Source organism: Tauraco erythrolophus, chromosome 4, assembly GCF_009769465.1.
Source record: "Tauraco erythrolophus isolate bTauEry1 chromosome 4, bTauEry1.pri, whole genome shotgun sequence".
Taxonomy (NCBI): Eukaryota; Metazoa; Chordata; class Aves; order Musophagiformes; family Musophagidae; genus Tauraco; species Tauraco erythrolophus.
Genome location: NC_141468.1, coordinates 7,898,838 through 7,926,456, shown reverse-complemented (window position 1 = coordinate 7,926,456; position 27,619 = coordinate 7,898,838). Strand labels below are relative to the sequence as shown.

The following is a 27,619-nucleotide window of genomic DNA, read 5'->3' as shown; positions in this document are numbered from 1 at the left end:
TGGGGCTGGGAGTCCCGTTCGCGGGAGGAGGCGGAGGGCGAGGAGGCGAGCCGGTAAGAGGGAGACCTGAGGAGGGAGGGAGGAGGAGGGGGGGGGTGGGGGTGCAAGGCGGGCAGATTTAAAGGGGAATTCGCCTCCGCCGTTACGCCGGGCCGGGCGCGGGGGGCGGCGCGGCGCCGCCGGGGCGCGGGCTGCCCGCCTGGCCCCAGGCCCCGCCGCCCTCCCTCAGCCCAGCCCCGGGGGAAGGGCGGGGGAAGAGAGTGTGTGTGTGGGGGGGTGCACCTCACCGCGCCGCGGCCGCTTTAAAAAAATCCGGCGCCGGCAACGGACGGGTTAAATTTTTCGCCCGCCGACATTTTTTTTTTTTCCCTTTTTCGCTCCTTCCCGCCCCCCCTTCCACCGCTTTTCCCTTCCTCCCCCTCACCGAGCGGCAGCGGCGGCGGCGGGGGGGATGGCGCGCGCCCAACGTTCCACCGGCCGCTCCGCGCTCGTGCCGCCGCCAGCAAGGGGTTAACCCCGCCCCGGCTGACATCTTACCTGCGCGCACGTGCGCCCCGGACCCGCGTGGGTCCGTGTTTTTTTGGTTTTTTTTTTTGGGGGGGAGGGGGTCACTTACCCGCGGCCGCGCCGCCCCCCGCAGCGTTTGCCCCCGCCGGAGTCCGGGGGTCGCGGCGTGCGCGGCTCCTCTCCGCGCGCAGCGAGCCGGGCCGCTCTTCTTCCTCTTCCTCCTCCTCCTCCTCTCCGGCCGCACAAAGAGCGGCGGCGAAGGCCCTGGCTTGCCTTTAAAGGCAGCGGCTGGAAATTTAAGGTGTCCCAGAGCCATGTCTGCCCGCAGCGCTTCTCGCCGCCCTCCGCGGACCAGCGGCTGTTGCAGCTCCTCGCCGTGCAGGTCTGGGGCGGCCGGGCTGCCGGTGGTCGCGCTGGGCTCTGGTTCGGGTAGGTACCCGGCTCCGGTTCTTCCTCGCTCTCCCCCTTTCGCCCCCGCGCTCTCCTCGCTCTGCTCCGTAGGGAGGCGAGGGTTAAGCTTTGGTTGTTAATATTTATTACGCCGTTCTTTTAAAGTACGAAACATCGGAGTTGCGAGGTGGTTTTCGCTGGGGAGGGATGCGAGCGCTCGCGTTGCGCGGATGCCAGCGGTCACCACCAACTCGGACTCGCAGGGAAGGTCGCTCCTGTGGCAGGCTCTGAAACACATAATTGCATGCAGCTTTATTCGCATCTTCATTTAAAAAGTTACTGTGCTCTTGCACTCTGGATGCTTTCCATTAAATAAAAATCGTCTTGTTTGTTTGTTTCAGTATTTGTTTTCAAACCGAGGAGCGTAATTTACTGTGTCTTTACAGTACTCAAGGCTGCAAAAAGTTCTTGGGAGGCTGTGGCTTCTGGATCCTTTCCTATATAAGTAGGTAGGGGGTGCTAAGCATGTTGCGATTGCTACTTAGATGGAGGAAAATGTTCCCCTTGTGGGGCAAGCTGCTTTTTATAAATTTCTGGAATTAATTAGAATGAAGTGTTAAAAAAGAATGAAGAAGAAAAAAAAATATCCCCTCCTTGAAAAGCTTTTGTCTCCCATTTCTGTTGACAGGTTGTTTTCCAGATGCTTTTTTTTTAATTTTTTTTTTTTCCTAATTGCAAGTGTTTAGTGTCTTGCACTGGAAGACAACAGCTATGAACTGAATTCATTGCTCATCCAAGACACGTTCTGGTAACTGGAGTTTGGATTACTGCCCGAGCCTCGGCTTTGGAAGATTTGTTTTAAATAAGCGCCACGCCTCCCCGAGAAGGAGGGAAAGCACTGTAAAGGGGAGTTGGGCTCCACATCACAAGTTCTCAGGGAGCTTAAAACTTCAGTTCCTACAAAATATATTCAATAAAGTAGTAGACGTAAAGCTTTACGGAATGAACATTAAGTGCTGTATAGGGGAGATCAGTTGCACAGTCCATGGATTTACTTTTCGTACATTTAGCGCTGTCGAACGTAGCGAATACCAGTCGCTTGCATTTGGTTTTTTGCTTTTCAGCTTAACCTCATAACAGCGTGACCATCGGTATCAGATTTTGTCAGCAATGCTGCTGAACTCTGTTCTTCTTGTTAGGCAGGATCCATGCTTTCTAAGAAACTACCGCAGACAGGTTGTTTTTAGTAATTCCTGAAAACTTCCTCTCAGAGAAATTTGAATTGCATTGTATCACAGCCGTTCCCGTTTAGAAGTCAGTGTCTCTAGGCCTCTTATTAGTTTTGGAGTGTGGTGTATGTGAGTCAGAGTGGAAAAACGTTCTAAAATTAGACGTGCATTGTTAAGAATTTTATTAAATGAGTTGCATCAGTGTCTTTTTACATTACCATTTTAATGGGCAATTCTCTGTATTCTCAGTATTGTTAGTTGACTAAAAAAGGGCTCGAGAAGCAAGAAACTTTTTTTTTTCCAACTTTTTTGTCTGCAAACGTACTAAAAGGTAAACTGACATGTTTGTAGGTAAGCCAGTCTGCTTAAATACGGCCTCTTTGTTCTTCTGTTACCTATACTAACAGAACACTGGCCTTGCATTTTTTCCCCCAAGGAGAACAGGTGTATTATGGAGTTTCAGCTTCTTACATCAGAACTGAAGCAGAGCTGTTACTTGAAAAGCATCTTATTTTTGAGATAAATATATGTTAATGGCTAAAATTACAACTTTGCACTGAGCTGAGTACAAACAGATGTCTCCGCGGAGCGTGTTGCAGGATGAGGGCTCAGGTTGCCTGTTGGAAATTGGCCTTGGTGCTCTGGGAACTATTATTTCTTTCATTACCTCTGTGTTAAATGAGGTTGGTAAGTGTGTTAGATTCTTTTTTTAATGGAAAACTTATGCAGCCTATCTGGAAAAGAAATTCATTCTCTGATGCGCCTGGCATAGTTACAGCTGTAAATGTTGGAAGGTTGGAAGACTTTCCTTTGTGATCTTGGAGAATTGAGTTGTGTGAGGTGTGCCCACCTGTCTTAACAAGTGAATAATGACATCGAGTGCTTTCTCTTTCTTTTTAACTTACTCCATGTGGAAAACCTGTTGTCTTAGAGGTCCTAGGAATTTCTGATGTTCCAAATTTTATTTATTTTCATTAGATTGATCAGTGGAGAAACTGATACTGTTGCTCTGGGGTGGGAAAGGCCAGCAGTCCGCGCGAGAGAACCATGTCTGTTCGGGAGTCGTTTAACCCGGAAAGTTACGAATTGGACAAGAGCTTCCGTCTGACCCGATTCACTGAACTGAAAGGCACAGGCTGCAAAGTGCCGCAAGATGTCTTACAGAAACTGCTTGAATCTCTACAAGAAAACCATTTTCAGGAAGATGAACAGTTCCTGGGGGCGGTTATGCCCAGGTTGGGTAAGTAGTTGCTCCTCTAGACATGTGTGGTCCTTCTGTTTGGTCGGCTTAGTGACGCAATCTCCTTTGCGGTTTGTTTAATCTGTTTGAAAATTGTACGTGGTACAATGCACGCACAGTGTCCAGAAATCTGAAGAATGAATCTCGTGTTGCCATTTGTTGGCATCTGGGGTACAAGAATATTATTTTAGTTATTTGACATCCTGCAGTGTGCTCAACTACAAACAAAAAAAAGGTCAGGAATGGCCATCATGATAGGCACGTGCTTAGGTGTTTGTCTCCTCCTCCCTTTCCCCGGTAGATGCTTTGCAAACTGAAGTTGTATCACTTAATTTCTGGACTTTTATATTAACACATTGCCTCTGGAGATTTACGCAATGAATGCGATGAATTGTATGCAATTAGGTGACTCACAGGTGAAGGTTCTCTCTCCCTCCCCTCCGTTCCTGGGTCAGAGAAAGTGAGCAAGAGAAAACTTTATCGCTTCAGCTGAGGCTGGGAGCGGATTGTTTCACAGTTGCCATTTTTCCGTTCAGCCCTTTCGTTGTTCCCCACTCTTTTTTGCTCACCTGTAGAAGCTGCCTGGGAAAGGCTGCCTTTCCAAGACCTCTGTGTTCTTGTCAGCTTCACTTTCTCTTTGGTATTTGCACGATGATGCAAGCAATAAGCAAAAACAACCTGCACAAGCCACCTGCAGTGGGGAAGAGGGCGAACGTAGGTATTTTGATACCAGCTACTGTACCTAATATTGATCTAGATAAATGGATGTAGATAATGTGCTTAATGACACTTTTAATTCTGTTTGTCTATTTACTCAGCCCTGCATATTCAATCTTTACTTTGTAGCGCAGAACAAATTTTTATTCTTCAACTTAAGAATATCAATGTAGTATTTATTCTGAAGTTATTTAATTATCAATTTCATGTCCTATAATCTTATTTAAAATACTTTTAACATTGCTAATTGTCTATTAGCAGGCTAACAGGTTGCAACCCATTATTCTGGTAGAGATTGAATTCAGAGAGAGATTAGTAAAGAGCTCGTGTTCTTGCTCAAACAATGGTGATCTTTGTATGAAATATCTAAGCAGCAATTGTGTGTGAAGCTGGGGTGGCACTATAATTGAATATTCCCCGATGAGGGACACTTCCAGCTTCTTTTATGCCCAAATTGTTATTTGTTTTTTTTTTTTTTTTCTAAATTAGATTAAGTTATTCACAACAGCCTTTCAATTTGGCAAATTTCTAAAATCAGTAATAGTTTGGTTTAGATTTAATTATCTAGCTGTTTGTTTTTTGTTTTTTTTTTTTTCTTATAAACTTGCAGGCTCTTAACAGTAATGGAACTGCTAATAGATTTTTCTTCTCCAGCTATATGAAAAAGTAAAAAAGCAGACTAATGCCATCAATATGTAGGTGTGATATTATGTAACAGGAAATCTGTTAGTAATAGAAGATGGAGAGTTCAGGTCTCTTAAAAATATGCTGCTGTGGTGAGTATCCCTTTCACAAATGTGTCTTTAGATAAGTTTAGTGTTGTTTGCCTCTGATGCTTTGTGCTTAAAAGGGATAGACAGGTAACTTTACAGGCTGTGCACATGCACCGTGCTTTTGAGATATGGTCAGGAGGGAAATTGCCAATAGCAGGCTCAACCTCACTCTTTTTTAGTTCGCTAAGAGTGTTACCCAGAGCAGTCTTAAATATGGCTGTGAGTATATCCGTGAGTAAGAAACTGCAAGTTCTAATTCTCAGAGGTGTTATGGACCTCGAAGGCACTGTTTTCAGTCACCTCTCTGAACGGATTCACTTATTTAGTCAGTCCTTTTTTGATGGAACAGAAACGTAGCCTCAGAAGGACCATTGTGGCCCCTTGGTCTGTCTGTTAAGCAGCACTTTTGCTGAAGCTGTGGAAAATCACACGAGTTGAATCGGTTTTGCAGCATCATGACGTGAATAGGTGAACTGAGGGCAAAGCAGCTCCTATACATGAGCCACTTCTCCATAACTGCTTAGATGCACTTCCTAGAGACGCTGAACATATGCATTGTAGTTTGGTAGCTTCTGCAGAGGATGAGCAACCCTAGATTACTGCCGATGAGCTTCTGTCAGTATCCTTTCTCTTCTGAGGCAAGATCTGCCTCTGTAGGCAGGAGAGACAAGATCTCTACCTATATACCTACTGCCTGGCAGACCTTCAGCTCTGTGTCCTCAGTAGGACCTCAGACGACAGCAGCTCACTACATCCCTGTACAGGATGCTGCCAAATACCGAGTAGCACTTGCTGGGTAGTGTGTTTTGTTAATACCTGGGGAAAAGTTACTGTGTGGCATCTGCTCCCTGAAAACTGGGCGTTTGAAGACGCTCACCCTGTGAGGTATGGACAGTAATTCTAGGCAGCTTGCTGCCAGCCCAGGAAGGAGGTCAGCTACCTGCTCTTTCCACAAGGCATGAGGATATTGGCAGGGAGCGCGGCTCGGCTGACGTGTTGAGATTTGTCACCCGCCGGTGTCGTGCGGGCTCGTGCATCGCAGCAAACGCCTGGAGGTTTCAATATCGCTCACTCTGCTTTAAATATCCACCCTCAGGGAAGAGGCTGCGCTTGGTGGTTTGTTTTTCTTGAAGGAGTTTCCCTGCCCAGCAGATGGGCTTGCTGCCTTTCAGCCCCACAGGAGTAAGGTGAGGTTAGCACTGTTGCAGAAGCTCCAAGTGAGTGAATCACCGAGGGCCTAGGCTGTGACTTGTAGTGTTCTTTTTGTTCCTCCTGAAGTGAGGAAATGCCCTTTATGAGAAGGTATGTCCTTTCAAAACTCTCACTGGTTTTGTTGAGATGGGAGTGACAGGAAAACCTCTTTGCTTTCGACAATATCAGTTTACATAGTTCCTCTTAACTTTAAATCATAGAATCATAGAACGGTTTGGGTTGAAAGGGACCTCAAAGATTGTCTAGCTCCAACTCACCTGCCATGAGCAGGGATATCTTCCACTAGATCAGGTTGCTCAAGCCTCATCCAAACCGGCCTCGAACACTTCCAGGGATGTGGCATCCACAGCTTCTCTGAGTAACCTGGTCCAGTGCCTCACCACCCTCAGAGTGAAGAATTTCTTAGATCCAATGTAAGCCTACTCTCCTTAAAGCCATTGCCCTTTGTCCTATCACTACATACACATACAAATACAGATGTTCTTCAGAGCAATGCACTGTATTGCGCTGCAACAAATCATAGAACATTGTAGTTTAGTTCTTGCTTTCAGCCTTTTACCTTTCTGTTCTGTTTCAGTCAGGAGTCTTCATTCTTTGCTTGGTTTTCCTCTTATTTGTGTTACGTGCTTTCCCTAAGGAAGGAATTTGCCATGGCTGTTTAAGCAGTATTATGGATTGTGTTTCACAGACATGTTTTATAAGTTCTTTTGTTAAGAGCACCAATAATTAAGGGCAGAGCTACTCACCTCACTGATGGATTTCTGTCTTTGCAGGAATTGGGATGGACACTTGTGTTATTCCATTAAGACATGGTGGTTTGTCGTTGGTCCAGACGACAGATTATATTTATCCTATTGTGGATGATCCTTATATGATGGTAAGTTGGCTAAACTTAATTGTTAGCTGTATTGCTGATTTGATTTGTGCTTCTCACTTACCGGTCTGATGGCAATTTTGACCATTTCTTCTAGACGTGCAGTGCTAATTGTTTGATTAACTGCATTCAGAATCTTTCCTAAAGAAGAAGTGGGAAAGGCATAGTTTTGTCCTGTAATCTTTTCGATGTCAGCCAGGAATGCTGCAGTGCTGCTTTCTGTAGGCGAAAGTTGGGACAACTGCCACTTTTAATTCAAATTTCCCTCCATCTGTTGCTCTGTGGGATGTGGCTGGAAAAATCCAAAAGGACGGAAAAAGAGCTGTCTGTAAAGCAGTAGACAATAAACTCCGCTTACGAGCAGAACCACATTGTAATTGGCCTTTTCTGAGGTTCTGAAATAACTCGGTAACATGTTAGAGCTGGAAATGCCTAAATGACAGCAGTTGGCAACTTCAGAGTGCTTTGTGAACACAGTTTTCCCGTCGTACTACCTCTGCTTGCAGACGGAGAAGTTGAAATGACTTGTTGGAAGTGGCGTGTGCTTTGACTTCTTCGTTTCTTTCTGTGTCCCTAGTTGGTTTAGTTCGTCTCAGTAGAGATTCCTCTGTGGTGTTATGTGTGGAGGTGATCGATATTGAACAGAAGGTCATGGGGAAACAAATGAACCTTAGAAAAGGACTTAGTAAAGCTGTAAGGAATTCTACAGGAGGTGTTTGTTAAATGAAAGAAATGCTAGAATTCATGTTTGCTGTGATTTGAATATGACTCCTTTGCTTTAAGGCATGCTTTTACTGCTGTTTATAGGATTGCATGCTTTATTTGCTGTTGTTGGTTCGTTGCTTGTTCTGTGAGACCTGTTGGGTAGGTTTTGGACACGCAGTTTGAGATTGGGATCGCCTGATTTTTTTTTCAGCCCGCTTGACCAGGTGTTGTGCACCTAGGCAAACCTAGCTCCTTTGATTTCTGTTCCAGAAGAGCTCTCTTTCTGCAAACTGAGCAGCCAAGATCTCAGGCTGGCCTCTGGAGTACGGAGTTATTGAGCTTCCCTGAGAAATTTGATTCAAGTGGCTTGCTTTCCTATCATGTGGGAACTTGTCAGGGAGCAGAAAAAAACATTAAAATATATATGTTGTTGGAGAGCTGTGTTGGAGTTCATCAGCTGAGAAACTCTCTTTTCTCACCTTGTAATAAAAACTTGTGAGACACAGTGCGAGAAGGCTGTGGTGAATGGGGGGGTGTTTTGTTTGGAGATACAAAGGGTTTGAGATGCCGCAGGAGCAGATAGATGAGCCTGTGCCCAGATGGGGTTTAGGCCAGTGTGGTAGGAGTGGAATGTAAATTTGGCCTTAGTCCAACTTTAGTGGTTCATAGTTACAGTCTATAGTGCGATCCTCCTGCACCAGCCGCTGTAACTTCGGCATTTTCTAACTCTCAAGTCCTTCACTTTTCATTCTTGTCAACATTCGTTGTAATGTAGTGGCTTGCCACTTCCTAATCTGTTTAGGGATGTGTATTTCTTCTTAAAAGCTGAGTGAGAACAGGGATTCTATCGCAAGCCTTCTTTCCAATACCTGCAGTGAGGATCCAGCAGGGCTGGAGCTGCTGGATCCTCTACTCGGACCCTTCTCTCTCGGGAACTCGAGTACCTGGGAGCAACATAGATTACTGATTCCTTGGGTGAACCAACACAGCTGGAGGACAGTCAAATACAATTTGCCACAGGGTTTATCGACAGTTGTTATGAGCAGAGGAATGGTGACACTTAGGAATTTTGTGACCAGGCTGTATAAAGGAGTGTGTTCTGAGCTCCTCTGTTCAAGACAGGCTGCTGCTGCCCTGTTTCTCCAGCTGTTTTTTTCCCTGTTTTTCAGTCTAGATTCTCCCTGACCCACACCTGTCGTTACCAGTCTCTGTTCTCATGATCACTTAAACACAGTACGCTCTCTGCTTCTTGCTCTTCTGCTCTGATTCCATACTTGGTCAATTTTAGCCTGTTTTGGGGTGCATGTTCCTTGATTTAGAGTCTCTTTGCTTCTCTGTGCACAGTGTCTACTTGCAGGTCCTTATCTGATCTCTCTTCCTAGTTGAAGGGAGAGGAAGCAAGGAGGGAAAGCCAAAAGTACAAGCGAACTCTGAGCTGGGTGCTGTCACAGAAGGGATCAGAAAATGGTTAGGGAAGGCAAAACTGCATGTGGACTCGGCTGAACTTCAGGTTTCTGCTTCAGAAAACAGCTTTCATTCTGTCACTGCCTGTTTTAAAATCAAGTTCTGCAGTTATAGGCAAAAAACCTCTTCCTTCTTTTCCTCTTTCCCCTCTTCTTCGGCTTTGTTCTTGAAAACACTCAGTCCATGTTGTCTGATGTACACCTGCAAAATCTGTATCCAGCATAAGACTTTTCAGCTTAAATGGTTTGATACTGGAAAAATTACAAGCAATTGAAAATAGGTTTCATAGTAAGTATTGAGCCACAGGTAATAGGACTGGTACTGGCCTTCTTTGTGGCACTTTGGAGGTGCTTTTTTGAATACAGGAGCTGGAAACTGGCTGGTTTGAGAGTAGACTTCCTTCCCCCTCCATTCCAGGGACCTTTTTTGAGCCCTTTTAAGAAGAACTTTCACTCAAGACTGAGGACAGGAGTCTGATACTGCGTCCTTTGCCCTCGTGAATAGCTCTTAGTGTTGCATGTAGATTGTTGTGTTTCAGTGAGACTGAGTATATAGCAGGTATCATGTGGGACCCAGCTAGGCTGACCTCTGTTTGTCAGTCGGTATTTGCAAGCCATGTGTTGTTCCCTCTGCTACTTCAGGCTTGAGACTTGTACTCCCTGAATTTGTTTCCGTAGTGGTTTTGCCAGTTGGCAAAAATGGTGTTAGGCTGACCTCTGACTGCTAGAATAGAGAGCTGTTGTCAGTGTGGTTTTAAAAACTTATCTGTCATTCCTAAGAGGGCATAAACCAGCAGTTTGCTTGGTAAATACTGAAGATAGTGGAGAATGGTTTGATAGTTCCCTTCCAGAAAAAGAAAATAGCAGGCTTTAGTGTTCTTAAACATCCAGAAGTTTTGCCAGCCAATAGCCATCAAACCATGCAGTATACAGCTCGCCCTTCTCTTAATAATTTAAGATTTAAATGATTAAAACATATTCCAGTTCCAAATATAAGAGATTCCCCTCATGCCACTGGAAGCTCTCGAGTTTATGCAAAACTGGATTATATTTAATTGTAGGTGTTATTTTGTGTCATCCGCAAGTGAGGTAACTGCCTGATAATATTCATTTTTGCAAAAATCCTGGATATGTGATTAGACTGTAAGGTTTTGGGGATGGTAGAAATGTGTTTAAGTGCCTTCCTGCCCCCAGCCAAATCTGTCTCCCATCTAAAGTACATTTCTGTAGTCCAAATTGTCAAATAAGCACCCTGTTGTTCTTACCATGGTGGTGTTACCTCTGAACTTTATGAAAAAAACACAGATTTAAAATCATAAAACCAGATGTTGGTTACAGTTCTGTAAACCTCAAACAATCTTACTAAAATGCATGGAGTCTTCCAGAGTAACACAACAGAATTTGTCTCGTGTTTTAAAATTATCTTGCTGTCCCTTAGGCCACATCCTGTATCAGAAAAGTCTGCAGCTTCATCAGGAAACTTGATATCTCATCTGTGCTGGGTCCACACCTCTACAAACCCTGACTTGGATCCATTAATTTAGCAAAATTAGAATAGCTAAGCTCATGTGATGCATCCAAGTGATGTCTTTTCAATCCTGTCAGCTTCACAACTTCTCAGAGGAATCTTCAGCAGATGACCAGGTCTCTTGGACAAATTTTTGTTAGTGGAGATGCTCACGCACACAAAAGTCAATAAAAATGTAGCGCTGCAGCAAATTCAGCCTTACCTTGTCACTGGAGCCTGAGCTCCTCAACCCCCACACCTGCTGTCTCCTGCAGACAGCTTCTTATTGACATCCTGCTGGAAAAAGCACCCCAGTGTGCCTGTATGCTGGCAGTCCTCTAGGAAGAAGAATACGCTCCAAAAAATTTAGGAGTGTAGATGTGGCCTCCAGGGTGGTGCTCTAGAGGAACAAGCAGCTTTCTCGTCAAAGTGCCTGTCTCTGAGTTCCGATGCAGAAGAGGTACAGCAATGTTGGATTTTTGGATTAGCTTCCTAGCAGTTGTGAATTACATACCATGGTAGTTTTTGTCGGTGTGTACAGTTTTGTGCTGGAATAAAGTCAGTAGGAACATGTCAGATAAGTAAGCGGAGCTTGTTGGCAAAGCCGGACTTTGTCAAGCTTAACTCAGCCTCTAAAATTAGGCATCCAGTCTAAACTCAGTGTGGGATTCCTGTGTAGTCAGTGAGAGAGGACATTGATCAAGACAGCTGGGATGAATTCCCTCCTCACCTGTAAAGGGAACAGGTACCTGCATTTCTAGATGGGCATAAAATGGATCATGCCCCAACTTTGCCTGGATTTCTTAACGCAGGAGCTTGTGGAATAAGCAGCTGTCTCAGCACAGACTCATGCTGGAAGTTTTGTTCATGGCAGATGTTTGTCTGAACGTTCACAAACAGTCTTGCAGATGTTTTTGTGTCTTTCTTTTTCAGGGACGGATAGCGTGTGCCAATGTCCTAAGTGACCTTTATGCCATGGGGGTCACAGAATGCGACAACATGTTGATGCTCCTTGGAATCAGCAATAAAATGACAGATAGGGTAAGATTTTTGGTACTTGTTTTCGAAGGAAGACCCAAAGAGCTAAACATGCTTAGAATGTGTTTACTTTTAGTGTATCTTCTCCTCAAATTTTGAACCCTTTTAAAGAAGAGATGGTTTTATTGAATGTCTCAATTCATAGTATGGCTCTTGCCTCATCAATGTCCTGAGGTCACTTGCTAAAAGTTCAGTTTTCTGTGGCGTTGTAACCTGCTGCTGCTAATGCCTTTACCCCCACCAAAGTGGGTCCCTGCTCTGTCAGTTCAGGAAGAACTCCTCTTTTTTCTTTTTCCCTCCTCTTTTTTCTTTTTCCCTCCTCTTTTTTCTTTTTCCCTCCTCTTTTTTTCTTTTTCCCTCCTCTTTTTTCTTTTTCCCTCCTCTTTTTTCTTTTTCCCTCCTCTTTTTTCTTTTTTCCCTCCTCTTTTTTCTTTTCCCCTCCTCTTTTTTCTTTTTCCCTCCTCTTTTTTCTTTTTCCCTCCTCTTTTTTCTTTTTCCCTCCTCTTTTTTCTTTTTCCCTCCTCTTTTTTCTTTTTCCCTCCTCTTTTTCTTTTTCCCTCCTCTTTTTTCTTTTTCCCTCCTCTTTTTTTTCTTTCCCTCCTCTTTTTCTTCCCCCCCCCTCTTTTTTCTTCCCCCCCCCTTTTTTCTTCCCCCCCCCTCTTTTTTCTCCCCCCCCCCTCTTTTTCTTCCCCCCCCCCCTTTTTTCTTCCCCCCCCTTTATTCTTCCCCCCCCTTTTTTCGTCCCCCCCCCTTTTTTATTCCCCCCCCCCTTTTTCTTCCCCCCCCCTTTTTTCTTCCTCCCCCCCCCCCCCCCTTTTTGCTTTTTGTTTGTTTTGTTCTAGCAAAAAAATAAACGTTTATTCTTAGAAGGAAGTAAGTTAAATCTTCACAGGTTATTGGAGGGCCAGCACAGCTTGATTTAACTTTGCCTTATTGCACTGCACTGCACTGCTGTGGCTGTACATGAGTACAACAGCAGGGTAGTTGTTCTGAATTTCCAGAACTCTGATTTCTTTACTTTTATATGACTTTTTGAAGAATGTTTCTTCAACGTAAGAATGTCTCTTCCCCTCTTTCACAAAGAGCTGTAAAACCATAGCTCTATGTGATAGCATGCAGTTTTCAGGAAGCTAACCTCTTCCTAAGGCTGGCTTTTCTGTCATGAAGTATTTGCCATGAGGGCATTTGGCTTGTGTGATTAAAAGCCCATGACCAGTCTTGAAATGACTAGCACTGCTGTGTATGGAACTCTGACTTCTGTTTTGATCTCTAGGAAAGAGACAAAGTGATGCCTCTAATTATCCAGGGTTTCAAAGATGCAGCAGAAGAGGCAGGAACATCTGTTACTGGTGGCCAAACAGTGTTAAATCCCTGGATTGTTTTAGGAGGAGTGGCCACAACAGTCTGTCAGCCTAATGAATTTATAATGTAAGTTAAATCGCTAAACAATCAAAGGCACTAGTCCGAAGGGATACAGTAAAAATCCTTTAAATACCATGTTATGATCTTGTGATCTGTCTCCTGATGAATAAAGCAGTACCTTCTCCTGCTTGCATTTGTCCTTAGCACTCAACAGATGACACATCTCTCTGGTACATATTTGGTTTTTTAGACAGGGTGTTCTTTTGCTTCTTCCCACCCCCCAGTATCTTTTGATCCAATTCTCCTTTTGACAGGAGTTAAGCTTCTAACCTTTAAAGGTATTGAAGACTGTTTTGGGACACAAATTTCTTTCATATTTATACCTACTTTTTAATTCATCTCCCAATTATTGTATTAATGGCTGTGGAGGACTACAGAATTGCTGTGTCTACAGCATTCTCTCCATTTAACAGTAGCTAATTTTGAATGTCTCAGAGAGGCATATTACACTATACAAATGAACTTGTTCATCATCCTAGTGATGCTTATCTTATGCCCTGAGTAACGAAGTTTGATATTTTTTTTTCCCCCCTTTCCTATCTTACATCTCTAGTAAATTGAAAGAAAAGATGTAATTTTGTGTGAGTCTGCAAGCATTGTTGTATTCCAGGAAAGAAGGATTAGCGCTTTTAAATAAGTTTTCAGCTTTTTGCTCAGTAACATCCCATGGCAATGAATCTCAAAGAGTAATTCTGCAATTAGCAGTATTTTAACTGTGCACCAAGATACATGGGTCTGTGAAAACATAATTATCAGCACTTATTCCTAATAACGTGTGTGAATCTCACTGTGTAATTAATATACAAATTCTTTGTTTTCAGGCCAGACAATGCAGTGCCAGGAGATGTGCTTGTATTAACTAAACCCTTGGGAACACAAGTGGCTGTAGCTGTCCACCAGTGGCTAGATATTGTGAGTACACTGCAAAAAAAGAAATGGGGAAGAGGGGTGTGAGTTGACGATGGCCTTCCTCATTCCCTCAAAACGTCGAAGTTCAGCAGTGTAATAAGTACACTGAGGGCTCAGTTGAAAATGATCTACCACCTCTCTCTCCTCCTTGGTGTGTCAGCCTTACCTGCTTACGTGCAAAACTCTCTTGGAATCCAGACAGTTCACTATTTTGTGCTTAGCGAGCCCGTCTTAATTGCATCTAATTCTTAGTTAGTTCTCAGGCATTGCTGTAATGAACAAAATTGTTTACTAACAGAACAACAGACAAGCACCCTGGGTAAAATTATGCCCTACTCCACCTGCCAAAGTAATTGGCAAAAGCTTATTGGTGGCAATTAGGCAAGATTGCTGTCTGTGTTCATGGGCTTTCTGCTTGTATACATGGAAGCATATCTACGTCTCACATGTATTACTCTGTGCATTCAGTAAGAATATTTCTAGCAGCATTATGTATGTAGACGTACCTCCATCTGTTACTTCAGGCAAAAATGTAACTACTGAAGTGAAAAGTGACTGCAAAATTGGCATCTGCTTATGTTGTCTGGCTCCTGGTACGTGTCTTCAGAATTACAACTGCTCAGTTTACACTCTAAAAAGATGCATCTTTTCTACTTTTTGGGACTACTGAGCCAAAAGACTGGCAGAGGAGTGAGCTGGAATCTACTTTGTCTTGGCTGTTGGCCACTACATTGTCAGATGAATTCTAATTACAAAGCAAGAGGGAGAGAACCAGCTTAAACCTTCATTGGAGTCTGAAGTGTGAGCAACAAGAAAAAAATATTTTTCTCCTTATTCATAGAGCCTAGCCATTTTGACCTCTGCAGAATCCTGTATTTTCCAATCAGATATAAGGATCAGGGACTCAGATAATCTTGGTATGAAAATGAAGTGAAACAACAAGACGCTAATTTTATAGTATGTTTTCTGGCCATAATCTTACTTAACATATCTATTATTGCACTGACAAACAGATCTGCAATTTAAGGATATTCTGAGTTTCCACATATTTCAAGTACTTCCAATTTCCTTGACTGTCAACCAGAAACACTTTCTGATCTGAAAAATGAGGACGGCGAGGAAATCAATCCTCCTGTTACACGTAAACAGAATATATCTTGCTCGTGGTAGGAAAATTTTCAAGTAGCTGTACTGCCTTTTCTTTAGCTTTGTTTTGTGAAAGAGTTAGTAAAGTGAAACGAGAATTACCCATCACAAATCCACCCATAAATCGAATTTTGGTAGAGAATTTGACTTTGTATTGAAAAACATGTGGGAGAAGGTACATAGGACAGCAAGTTGATGCATAGGCAAGAAAGGAAAACTGGAGTGGAGAGAGATGTGGCTGCAAACCAAATTTTTTTAAAAAAAAAACCAAACCCAACGTAAAAGCTGAGATATTTAAACAGAGATGTAGCAAATGAGTTCCTGGTGACGAGTGAAAGAAAGATCCAAATGGAGGCAGAATTTGTCCTCCTTGCCTGGTTGCTGCCAGCATTGTTGCAGCCAAGCCCCAGCTGTGTTGCTGGCAGCAGCTGTTGTAAGGGTGCAAAGGCAGAGGCTGCAACGAGCCTGCAGGGAACTGGGCCCCACCGAGGCGCAGGGGACTGGGGCAGGGATGTGCTAGGGGTGGCAGGGCTCTTTGCTGTGACTGGGTGCAAGGCTGGGGATGTAGACCGATTGAGCTGGTCTGCAGCTGGGAACTGGTGCCCCTTTGCCTTTTCCTCTTTCAGCTGAAAGGAAAGGGCTTCCTGTGATGTGCCCCATCAGAAAGGGTTGTCTAGCCTTTGCTGTTGTCTGCAAACCCTTCCCATTTGGAAATCCAAGCTTGCTTTTAAAAGTTATTTGGCCATTTTTGTGAACTTTTCTGCCTTTGTTTCCTGTTTACTAACCCCAGTATCTGATTGCTACAGTGGAGAAGAATTTGCATCTAATTTGTATCCTGCCTGTGTTTGTGGTTCTTCTAGCCTCAGCCTTGAGTTCTGCTTCCACCTCATTTGTGATTTCCATTCCTGTCATCTGACAGGTTTCCATCCCGTGATCGGCCTCAGAACTGTGTTTTTGGAAACTAAGGCAGAATGACTGCTTAGGTTTTTCGGTCATACCTGGAGTAAGAATAATCACTACTCTGTCATCTCTGTAATAGCCTCATTTTATTTTTTTAACTTGGTCTCTCATTTATGCACATAAAAATGCTCTTCTTGCTTAATTGGTCAGACCCAGTTCACCTAATTTCAGAAGCTCTGATCTTACTGCTATGCTTCCGTGCTCTTTAACAAATGATTTGTTTTGGCCGACTAGTCTCTTTTCCTCTCTTACCCTTTCTGGATTCTCTCTGATACCCCCGAAGTCAGCGCTCATTTGTTAAGGATAAGAGCCTCTTTGACAAGATCGTTTCCCCAGTGCAGCCTCATATACCAATTCTTAGTAGTTTTTGCGCCTTTGGTTTGGTAAGAAGTTTGTTCTATGCTTTGCGGCTTCAAAAATTCTATTTTTGTTTGCTTTCAGTTCTCTATAGTTTTATTTCCATTGGGAAAAAAAAAGTGAGTTAAACCAGTTTGTAGTGTTGCTTTTAACAGCTAAATAGTTGCATTGTTTCATTCTGGATCTGGAATTACTTCAGCTTTGAATGAAACAATTGCTCTTTATAAAGGTACCATTTCCTAAATTGTTCTGAGACCATTTTGGGATGAAAAGCATTGCTGAGCACCTGATGGAGGCATGAGTCCATACAAGATACTGCAGAATGAGTGGAAGGAGGTGTTGATACTAAACTGTAAAGGAAGCTTAGGAAACTGCCTTAATCCTAACTCTCTAGAGTGATTACATCCTGCCTTAGCATACATTTCTCAGACCTAGATTTGTGCATATCAGTGGCCTTTCTTGATCGAAATGTCCAGAGGTGAAATCAAGAATTTTCTCTTAAAAAACCAAGAAGCTAGAGATTATAAATCTCAACATCTAGCAGCAAAATTCTTTTCCTTTGGCAGTGGAATTCAAGCCAGAGAAATTCCTTGAAGGAATTCTTTGCCCTAGGGTAGGTTGTTCCACTCCACTCTACTCTGCTGCAGAACAAAAGATTTGCGGTGCTTAATGCCTACTAGATCTTTAAATGAACTTCTCTTAGGTACAGCAGAGTAAGGCCCACACCTCTGACTGTTGAACCTTTTACCTTTCTTTAACAAAAAAAAAGTACAATTACATTTTGGATAAAGGACTTTTTTTAAGTGGTATTGATGTGCTTTAAAACATACAGCTGAAAATCTAAAAGAATCATCTTTATCTCATCCATTAGCCAGAAAAGTGGAATAAAATCAAGCTAGTGGTAACGCAAGAAGATGTAGAACTAGCATACCAGGAGGCAATGATGAATATGGCGCGACTGAACAGAACAGGTAAGAAGACCTCTGTGTGTTGGGGAGGTGAAGGTTGTGGGTTTTTCCAATTCCTTACTTAATTTCATTTCAGTATCGCAGCGAAATGTGACACAGCCACTTTATCCATTCCTTCTGCTCCATATTTCTGCTGTTAAGTGTTTGTGAAGCAAGCAAACTAAAGTCAAACGCCCTCTCTTAATTATACAGCAAAACCACAAATGCTGCTGGAGATGATTATGAATCATGTGAGTGCTGTGAGTAACATCCCAGTGAGTTAGAGGATGTTTGAAGGGAAATATATTGGATTTGTTCCTTATATTTTGTGCCTAGAGAATTTCTGAGGGCCTGACTGTAATAAGGTTACAAAAACAGAAATAGAATAAAAGCCGAAAAGCTCTTCATTTTTGTACACTTCAATTATAAATTTTTGTGTTTTTTTTTAATTTTGACATGTTATGTGCTTCCCAAAGTGTGGAATATGTAGCACATATTTTCTTTTCTGGTTTTGTGTTCATTTTTTTTTCTGCACCCCCCTGTTTTTGTGGGTGTTGGATTGTTGTGGGTTTTTTTTTTTTTTCTTTTAATTTTGGTAGAGGGAAGGTTCTGCTTTTACCCTAGAAGTTTTAATCCAGTGTTTCCCTTCTTTGTCCAAAGAATCTTTGGAGGAGCAGAGAATTGAATTAGGTGTTTCCTTACTTCTCAGTTGAAGGAACACAGGGATAGTTAAATATCTCTTGTCTTCCATTTATTCAGTTTTCATTTAGTATTTGGTATGTCATCCCACTGGTTTTTCATGTTTTCAAAGTCTCCCAGGAAAAAACAAACGACCAGAATTGTCTTGTGGAAAAGAACTCGGGGGTCCTGCTCTGTATTGAGAAGCACCAAAGAAGGGCAGAGCATTCTTGGTTTTGTTTTTCTCCACTCACTCTTGTCAGGCACCTTTAACAGCACTTAAATATTCTTAGCGGGAGCTATTGTCCTGCATGCAGAGGTGCCCTTCTCCCACTCAGGGCTCTGTAGTTGCAAAAGCCCAAGAATTTCCTTGGGTGGAGATGGCTGAGGCCCTTCCCCCACAATCTGCAGGCTTTGTTCTTAAGCTCTCAAAATTTAAATGTCCAGAACTTAGGTTCTGGGAAAGAGATGTGAGAAAAATGGCCCAGGATGAGTCTGGTCCTTGCCCTTAATGGAGCAACGCTGAGCTCAGAACCTCTCTGGCCCTCAGCTTTGGGAAGTCTGAATCTGGAGGAAACCCCTTCTTAGACTGCTAATAGCATGCTCATAAATGTAACTTCAGTGCTGGATTTTCAGCATGATTTAATACCTTAAATAGAAGTTGAAATTTTTAAGGGTTACATGCAACATTGGTGAATTTCAGTTCCTTCAAGCATTTTTTTTTAAATTATTAATTTAAACAGTAACTCAACGTGGTTCAAATTAAAGATATGCAGCTTCATTCAAACACACAATATTGTTGAAGCATTGATTTTCCTGCTATTTTTTTTTCTGATTTTTTTTGTTTGTTTGTTTTTTCCTTCTCCCTCTCTTGTAGCTGCTGGACTCATGCACACTTTCAATGCACATGCAGCTACAGACATCACAGGATTTGGAATCCTGGGGCACGCACAAAATCTTGCCAAGCAGCAGCGAAATGAGGTGTCCTTTGTTATTCATAACCTTCCTGTTCTTGCTAAGATGGCTGCTGTCAGTAAGGCTTGTGGCAATATGTTTGGCCTCATGCACGGGACTTGTCCGGAGACTTCAGGTAGGTGATGGTTGTACCACCCTCTTCCTTCCCTACACCGCCACGTTAGAATTTAATAATATTTCGAATGTAAAAATCGTGTGCTTTACATTCAAAATCACAGTTCGTTTGGCATACAGCCAAGCTAATGTGCATTAGCCACACAACTGTTCACAATTAACTTCTTCAGCCTGACTTCCAAACCACCATCCTATTTTGAATGCCTTCTACTTCCTTACGAAACACGATTACAGAAACCCCTTGCTGTATTTAGAGCATTTTGCAGCTAAAAGTTAGTGATGATTCTGAATTCTTTTGAAACCTGTTTTTCTCTTAGCTGTTAACTCCAGAGCAGTGAATATCTGAAAATCCCAGCAGAGCTGACAGTTTTCTCAAAGCTAAAGCCACCTGCAGTAGGTTTGCCAGTCAAATGGGTGGTGGTTTGTTTCTCATTACATGTGTGAAGTTTAGTGCTGAATGGGCCAGTCTTGCTGACTGAGACCTTCTCTGTCCACAGAGTACAGACATCTAAGAATATAGGTTTTTCTCCCTTACATATATGAAATCTGACTTTAAGGGACTGTGACTAGCAGCGAAAAAAAAAAAAATTGGTGTCTGACCTATTCATTACTTGAGTTCTCTGTTTAATAAAGCTGCCACTTGCAGTGACAATGAATACAGCAGATGTGTACTGAGAATCTGGCTGTGGACACCCAAGTTCATTTCAGATAAGCATTTAAACAGTCATTGGGTGATAAGAACTTCTGAGGTTTAAAAGTTGCCTTGTTATTAAGTGTAGGCCGCTTTGCTGACTAGCATGATTGCCGTCTTCTGCTGGAAGTCTCTATACTTCATTTTCCACTTGTCCTGTTCCATCTTGGTTTTCTTTTTAACCTGACTTTTCTTTCTCTTTGGGATATGGAGAATATACAGCAACAAATCTGTCTTTTCTCGTATCTCATTTCTCCACCTACTTCCTGCTCTCCAAAAGTATTATCCAAGTTTTCTGCAGTTCACTACAGAGGGGGCCCCTTGAAGCAAAACAGTCTGAAGATCTGGAAAGAAGCATCACAGCGAGAGCCATAAACTTTTGCCCTGGTGAATACACAGCTTACCATGATGTGTTGAATTGTTCCTTAGCCATCTGTGTTTAAACAGACGCTCTGTCCTACAGAGACTGTATGGCTCAGATGATGTGTAATAGGATATGGGACGTGAACCCTTTCAAGAGTTCAAATCCAGCATCAGTCAGCAGAGACCAGAAATATCTGGTGGCAGCTTGGCAAGCTCTGTCAGTAAGATTGGTAGCACCAGACAGATTCTTACTACCCAGGAGTCCACGTAACCAGAGTGCTAGTAGTGTTTGTTGTCAGTTGCAAAGAATCCAAAAAATAGCGTGGATGCAAAGCTGGAACTGCAAGATGCTCTTTCAGGTGAATGGCTGTGGCAGAGGTTTGTATAGCAGTTGGCATGGGAATGGTTTAGCTGCAAACCCAGTGCTTGAGTCTTCAGAGCTGTCCATCCTGCACCCTGGGGATATCCAGTTCTGCCTTTCCACTGAAGGAATGTGAAACGGTGCGGATGTACACACTGCTGTGAGAGTGCTTGGAAGCGGAAAACGGTCAACTTCACAATCTCTTTTGGGACTGAGAGCAAGAGATGTCTTCGAAACACTGAACAGCTTACGTTCCAACGTACATAGTGATGATGGAAAAACCAGCAAGCCGTATCTGGTTATTTGTGAACTTTGGGTGCCTCAAAACTTGTATATTTGACTTCCTCACGGCGTTGCATTTTTCGCATTAGAAGTGGCTACAGGGATTTGTTACAGAGCAGTGTCTGCCAAATATTAGAAACATCCATAGCCACGTGGACACAATAGCTCCAGTCTGAAAGCTATATAACCGCAGTCCCATGGGCTTTAGGCTTACGGTGGATAGCCTGACACATTGCAGCAGTGTCTGTTAGCTTGGGCATGGTGTGCTGGGATGACTTGTCAGCATTTGGACCCGCGCTGCTCACGCACTTCATGTCCTGAGGTTGATGTGTACGAAGGCAAGCATCTGCTTTGCTATGCCTGTGTATCCAGTTGTGAGGATGCCTTCTGGGGGGCTGGTCAGGGCTCTTCATTCTGTAATATGCTCTTTCTCTGTTGTTTTAAACTTCCAGAAATGCTCTGTCTGTGGCTTCTTCGTTTGTGAACAGATGTTTTTCAGCAGAGTGGGCAGGCAATGAGAAATTTACTGGAAAACAATTTGAATGGATTTTAAGACTGTTGGGTTTTTTCCAGAGCGCGTTTTCTGGGCACCTGTTGACAAAAGTCAGTGTTTGAAAGATCTATTATGTCATCTGTTCCATCCTCCAGGCACTCTTGCTCAATGATGCCTTTTCTTAAGATTGCTGTTTTACATGATTTTGCGCTCTCTTTGAGGTGACTCTTCGGTAATGATTAAAGTTGCAATCAAGCAGTTAGTTTCAAAACAATTCTGTTAGACTGGCTACTTGCAGAAGTAAGTTACAAAATTACTCCGTATGGGATATCCATGCATGTGTGTATTTTTGCCAGTCCTCTTCTAATAACTTTGGAAACTGTTGACTGGTGTGAGCCAACTTTTTTAGTGTAGTAGAGGTACCTTAACAAGTCAGTGTTTGTGCTAATTTTGTGGAGATAGGCAAATGGGTAGAAAAGAAGGGCTGAGTTCTACCTGACAAGAGGCAAGGCTAATGATCTCATCTTTTTGTTAGTCATTATGGGAGAAAGCCATTAGTAGGAGCAAGGACACTTGGTTTTGATTCATGAACTGTTTGTATCTCTGCTCTTAATTGCAAAGCTTTGTCTACTCTGCTTTTGAAGTTTTCTATGTAGCTTCCCTGCTTGCAATACAACTGTAAAACCAACGGTGCTCAAAACCTCTTACCAAAAACCCTTTCATTTTTAAAAAGGTAAGCCAGAACAGACCAGGTATCTGCATCCTTTCAGCCCCCAGAAGCAGCATGCAGCAGGCTCTCAAACCGCCACAGCCGTTTGTTCGTTCACTCTACAGTTCACTTGCTTTGTCTTCAGCAGTGGCTGACGCAGACCTCAAAAACCTGGTACACGGTGAAACGCTGCTTGCCTCAGTGCAGAATGGCACTGCTGCTTCCTTTTCCACAGGCACACTGCAACAGCTTAAACCCCTGGTGGCTGTGACCTTGCATGGGTGAAGACTTACTGTAGTTGTCCATGGGACAAAAACCAGAGCAGCTGGGAACACCAGTAACATAGACAAGACAGGAACACAGTGGAAAACCTTAAGGACTTACCCAAAGAGTTAGAGACCAGTCAATCTAGCAGAGAAATAATTATAATCCCTGCATACAGAAATCCTACTACTGATGGAGAGTAGCCCGTAGTCTTTACTAAGGGTTATGGATTGAACTGTGGGATGCAGCCAGCAGGTGGGAAGTGATCTTTGATTGGAAACTGGGATTTTGTACGATTTTCTGATCTTGCTGAAGAACATTAGCAGGGTTTATGTACAAGCAATACAAAATTGCAGAAAGAGAGCGTGTGGGATAAGGTAATTGAGGGAAGATTATTTTTGTGCTTTTATTTTGTTTTTCACCATACTTCTCCCTTCTGGCTGGTTAGCATGTTCTCTGCACTATCACTTGTAAACCTCTTCCCTGACTCACTAGCACCATGACGTAAGTTTCTCTTCAATTAGATTTAGAGCCTTCCATGGAAATGGCATATAATTCCTTTGCAGTTGATTTGGCTGTTACATCTGGAGTAGCTTAAATGCTGTCTTTCAAGCTTCTGGGGTTTTTTGTTGTTTTTGATGGAAGTACCTGGCTGTTATGATCTGAAATGTCTGAAAGAGGTAGGCGTTTTTCTGGATGGCACACTTATTTGCTTCATATAGAACCTAAAAAAAAAACTTTCACACTTCCCCGTATCCTTATAAATAATCCTCATGTTCAGTAGCTGCTTCTTCCTCACTGCCTTAAATTTTAAGTGTCTTTAGTCACCACTGAGAGGACTGTTTGCTTGGAAAAGTAAACATACAAAAAGAAGGCCTATAGGGGGTGGAAGCAAGGACAGGTAGCCTGGGAAGAATACAGAGCGATTGTCCGAGCAACCAGAGATCAGATTAGGAAAGCCAAAGCCCTGATAGAGTTAAATCTGGCCAGGGACATCAAGGGTAACAAGAAAAACTTCTATAGATATGTCAGTGATAAAAAGAGATCTAAGGAAGATGTAGGCCCTCTCCGGAAGGAAATGGGGGACCTGGCTACCCGGGATATGGAGAAGGCTGAGGTTCTCAATGGCTTCTTTGCCTCAGTCTTCACTGGCAAGAGCTCCAGCTGCACGGCCCAAGTCACAGAAGGCAAAGGCAGGGACTGGGAGAATGAAGAACCTCCCACTGTAGGAGAAGATCAGGTTCGAGACCATCTTAAGAACCTGAAGGTGGACAAGTCCATGGGACCTGATGAGGTGCATCCACAGGTCCTGAGGGAACTGGCAGATGAAGTTGCTAAGCCACTATCCATCATATTTCAGATGTTGTGGCAATCTGGTGAAGTTCCCCATGACTGGAAAAGGGGAAACATAGCCCCCATCTTTAAAAAGGGGAAAAAAGAAGACCCAGGGAACTACAGGCCAGTCAGTCTCACCTCTGTGCCTGGCAAGGTCATGGAGCAGATCCTCCTGGCGACTATGCTAAGGCACATAGAAAATAAGGAGGTGATTGGTGACAGCCAACATGGCTTCACTAAGGGCAAATCCTGCCTGACTAATTTGGTGGCCTTCTATGATGAGGTTACAGCATTGATGGATAGGGGAAGAGCAACTGACATCATCTACCTGGACTTATCCAAAGCATTTGATACTGTCCCGCACGACATCCTTGTCTCTAAACTGGAAAGACGTGGTTTTGATGGATGGACCACTCAGTGGATAAGGAATTCGCTGGATGGTCGCACTCAAAGAGTTGTGGTCAACGGTTCAATGTTCACGTGGAGGCCAGCGACGACTGGTGTTCCTCAGGGGTCAGTACTGGGGCCAGTGCTATTTAACATCTTTGTTGGAGACATGGACAGTGGGATCGAGTGCACCCTCAGCAAGTTTGCAGATGACCCCAAGTTGTGTGGTGGCGTGGACACGCTGGAGGGAAGGGATGCCATCCAGAGGGACCTTGACAGGCTGGAGAGATGGGCCTTTGAGAACCTCATGAAGTTCAACAAGGCCAAGTGCAAGGTCCTGCACGTGGGTCGGGGCAATCCCAAGCACAAGTACAGGCTGGGCGGAGAATAGATTGAGAGCAGCCCTGAGGAGAAGGACTTGGGAGTGCTGGTGGATGAGAAGCTCAGCATGAGCCGGCAATGTGCGCTGGCAGCCCAGAAAGCAAATCGTATCCTGGGCTGCATCAAAAGAATGTGGCCAGCAGGTCGAGGGAAGTGATTCTGCCCCTCTACTCAGCTCTCGTGAGACCCTACCTGGAATACTGTGTTCAGCTCTGGAGTCCCCAACACAAGAAGGACATGGAGCTACTGGAACGAGTCCAGAGGAGGGCCACGAAGATGATCTGAGGGCTGGAGCACCTCTGCTATGAAGATAGACTGAGAGAGTTGGGGCTGTTCAGCCTGGAGATGAGAAGGCTCTGGGGTGATCTTATAGCAGCTTTCCAGTACCTAAAGGGAGCCTACAGGAAAGCTGGAGAGGGACTTTTTACAAGGGTGTGTAGTGATAGGACAAGGGGCAATGGCTTTAAACTGAAAGAGGGGAGATTTAGATTAGATATAAGGAAGAAGTTTTTTACATTGAGGGTGGTGAGGCACTGGAACATGTTGCCCAGAGAAGTTGTGGCTGCCCCATCCCTGGAAGTGTTCAAGGCCAGGTTGGATGAGGCTTTGGGCAACCTGGTGTAGTGGAGGGTTTCCCTGCCCATGGCAGGGGGGTTGGAACTAGATGATCTTTGAGGTCCCTTCCAACCCTAACCGTTCTATGATTCTATAAAGGTGCTAAGCAGCTGTCCAAGGGCTGCGGAGAAGGAGGAGGTGGCACTGAGCCCAGGGTGGCCGGCTCACCAGGTGGGCCTTTGCCCCCAGGGTTGGCTCAGAGTTGATGGCATGACTTGTGCCCTTTGCCTGGACAAGAAGTCCGTGGGTCACATAACTCTTAAAGAGTAAGCAAGCCTCAGCATGTGCGTGAATTCCTGTTTGAGTGAATATACTGTCTTGCCTGTGTTCTCCAAACGTTTTCCAATGGGAGATGATATTTTAACATCCCTTACAAGAGGCTGCTGTGTGTCAGAATACAGCACAGCGTACAGACGTGAGCTGCACAAACTGCATGTAGCATACAATGCTTTGAGGTTTAATTACAAACAGAGAGTTTGTTGCTCTCTGTTGCAGCGCTTCACACGTTTGCAACATGGCATAAATGTAAAAAAGGTAAGGGGTACAAAAAAGCTGAGTAAGTAATAAAGAGTAGCGTCGAAAGATTTAATGACTTGGTCACAGCCCCCTGGAAATTTGTGCCAGTGGTGACAATGCAACTCATTCTAGTAATTCACTCACCAAGCCACCTTTCTCCGTGCTTTGGGATTCTTAGAATGGAAATATTCTTAGGTTTAATAACCGAATGACGAGCTTGCTGACTAGTTATTGTGCTGCTTCTGAAAAGCATTCGTTAGTAAATAAAATATCTTTCAGTTGTCTCTGAGAAAAAAAATCTTATGGGAAAGGCTAAAAAAGATTAGAAAATTCTCTAACAAAGGGGTCAAAAGGACTGTCACAGGGAGCACTGGGTCAAGCCTATGTTTAATTCTCTGCCTCTTCCATCCTCTGGAAACAGACCCTACTTCCATGAATGATTTCATTGCCGGCAGTGGGATTACTTGCAGAATCAGCTGCTGCCAATATGTGGTTACAGGTGTCTGAATATGACCTTTCTCCAAAATGTTCCTGTGTAGAGGCACTTTGCAGTTCTCTGTTGGAAGTTTACAATGCTGGTGTTGTTTTGGTGTGTCATTCGTTGGCATCAGTGTGACGTCCTTTTGCCAAGAACTTCTGTGTGTATTTGGCTTCGTTTACATACCCACTAAACGCTGAATCCAGGCACAAACTTCTTTCTGTAAAGCAAGAGCTCAGACTTTCACCGTGTCTTCTCTTGGAGTCCTTGGAGTTCGACAGAATCCACTGAAGTCACCAAGTGCTTGTCTAAATAGGGATTTGACAGGTCAAGGTTGAAATACTTTTCAATCAGACGTTTTAATGCTCTGCGTTTTTTCTTCGCTTTGCAGGAGGCCTCCTCATCTGTTTGCCACGAGAACAGGCAGCGCGTTTCTGTGCCGAGATCAAGTCTCCAAAATACGGCGAAGGTCACCAAGCGTGGATTATCGGCATCGTAGAGAAGGGCAACCGCACGGCCAGAATCATAGACAAACCACGAATCATTGAAGTCGCACCGCAGGTGGCCACTCAGAACGTGAACCCCACGCCCGGTGCCACCTCTTAATAGAGATGAAATAGCTGTTTGTTTTTAAATAGATCTATTCCTTTATCACCCTACAATTAAGGAACTGTAAAAAGAAAAGAAAACTTGTTGTGTCTGCACATCTGGTGGCCTTAGGTCAGTTTATGAGTGGATACAATTAATAAAATAAAATCCATTGCCTTTTTTTCCTGTTACATTAACTGAAGATGCACCTAATCTTGAGGCAGCTTCTGAGTTGAGAATTATATTGTTATCCAATACTGTTGATTCATTTTGAATCTTTAGACACTTATCTCTTGCCGCATAGGCTCTTTTTAAAGGTGCTTTCACGTAGCACAGACATTACCAGTAGTAGTGTCGAATAGCGGTTTGTGTCCTTTCATTATGTGTATATTTATCATAAGTCTAATTTGGATGCCTTGAGTGATATTCCGGTAAGGCAATAAATTGATAAGCGACACAGTGGGTATACCCAGTAGTAAGAGGGTTGCATGATTACATTCAATCTTTGATTTTTAATTTTTTTTTTTTTGTAAGGTTTAGTCTTACCAAGAGCATCTACGACCCTGGACATTGCTTGGTAGTGCACTCTGTTTAAACGAGCAAGTGCTGACTTTGCATGGAAAGCGCTTCAGAGTCGAAGGAGTCATTTTTAATTTCATTATTTGTAGACCTGACAATATTTACTGTATTATCAATGATTGTTTTCTTTATTGATAGTAAGGAAAAATAATTCTTTTTTTGCAATGTGATTGGATGTGCTATAGTGCAACAAAGGTTTTGCAGACCAAAAGGAGGTTACTGTATAATATTCATTTACAATTCACTATATAAATAACTACACAAATAATTTTTAAATATAATCAAACTAAAATAAACCTCTGTTCTGTGGATGGTAGTGTTTAATACATTTTATATTTTGTATAGTGATTACAAGCCTTTTTTGTTTCTTTAAAATCAGCAGCTGTTTAGTATAATTCTTAGTGTTATTTTGTT

The 27,619-nt window shown here is 43.3% G+C and overlaps 1 protein-coding gene across 4 annotated transcripts; it reads left to right on the top strand.

Moving 5' to 3' along the window:
* The first annotated feature begins 17 nt into the window (after positions 1-17).
* On the top strand, positions 18-27,619 carry SEPHS1 (selenophosphate synthetase 1). Of its 4 annotated transcripts, none has more exons than XR_015222105.1 (10): positions 18-53; positions 3,105-3,366; positions 6,842-6,945; positions 11,551-11,658; positions 12,929-13,083; positions 13,899-13,989; positions 17,321-17,420; positions 18,952-19,164; positions 26,430-26,758; positions 27,167-27,619. XR_015222105.1 is itself a non-coding variant. In XM_086609744.1 (10 exons), the coding sequence occupies exons 2-10, from the start codon at positions 3,174-3,176 to the stop codon at positions 27,164-27,166; spliced, it is 1,140 nt and encodes a 379-aa protein (XP_086465870.1). In that variant the 5' UTR covers positions 18-53; positions 3,105-3,173; the 3' UTR covers positions 27,167-27,619. The 4 variants fall into 4 exon arrangements, 2 of the variants coding, with proteins under 2 accessions (XP_086465870.1, XP_086465869.1); XR_015222104.1 differs by having other exon boundaries at positions 27,161-27,619; XM_086609744.1 differs by having other exon boundaries at positions 26,430-26,599; positions 27,161-27,619.

Bases quoted from the DNA above. Each gene is read 5' to 3' on its own strand.
- SEPHS1 (XM_086609743.1), top strand. From the start codon at position 3,174: ATGTCTGTTCGGGAGTCGTTTAACCCGGAAAGTTACGAATTGGACAAG. The intron at 11,659-12,928 runs GTAAGATTTTTG...TTTGATCTCTAG, and splicing joins GCAATAAAATGACAGATAGG to GAAAGAGACAAAGTGATGCC. The intron at 19,165-26,429 runs GTAGGTGATGGT...TTCGCTTTGCAG, and splicing joins GACTTGTCCGGAGACTTCAG to GAGGCCTCCTCATCTGTTTG.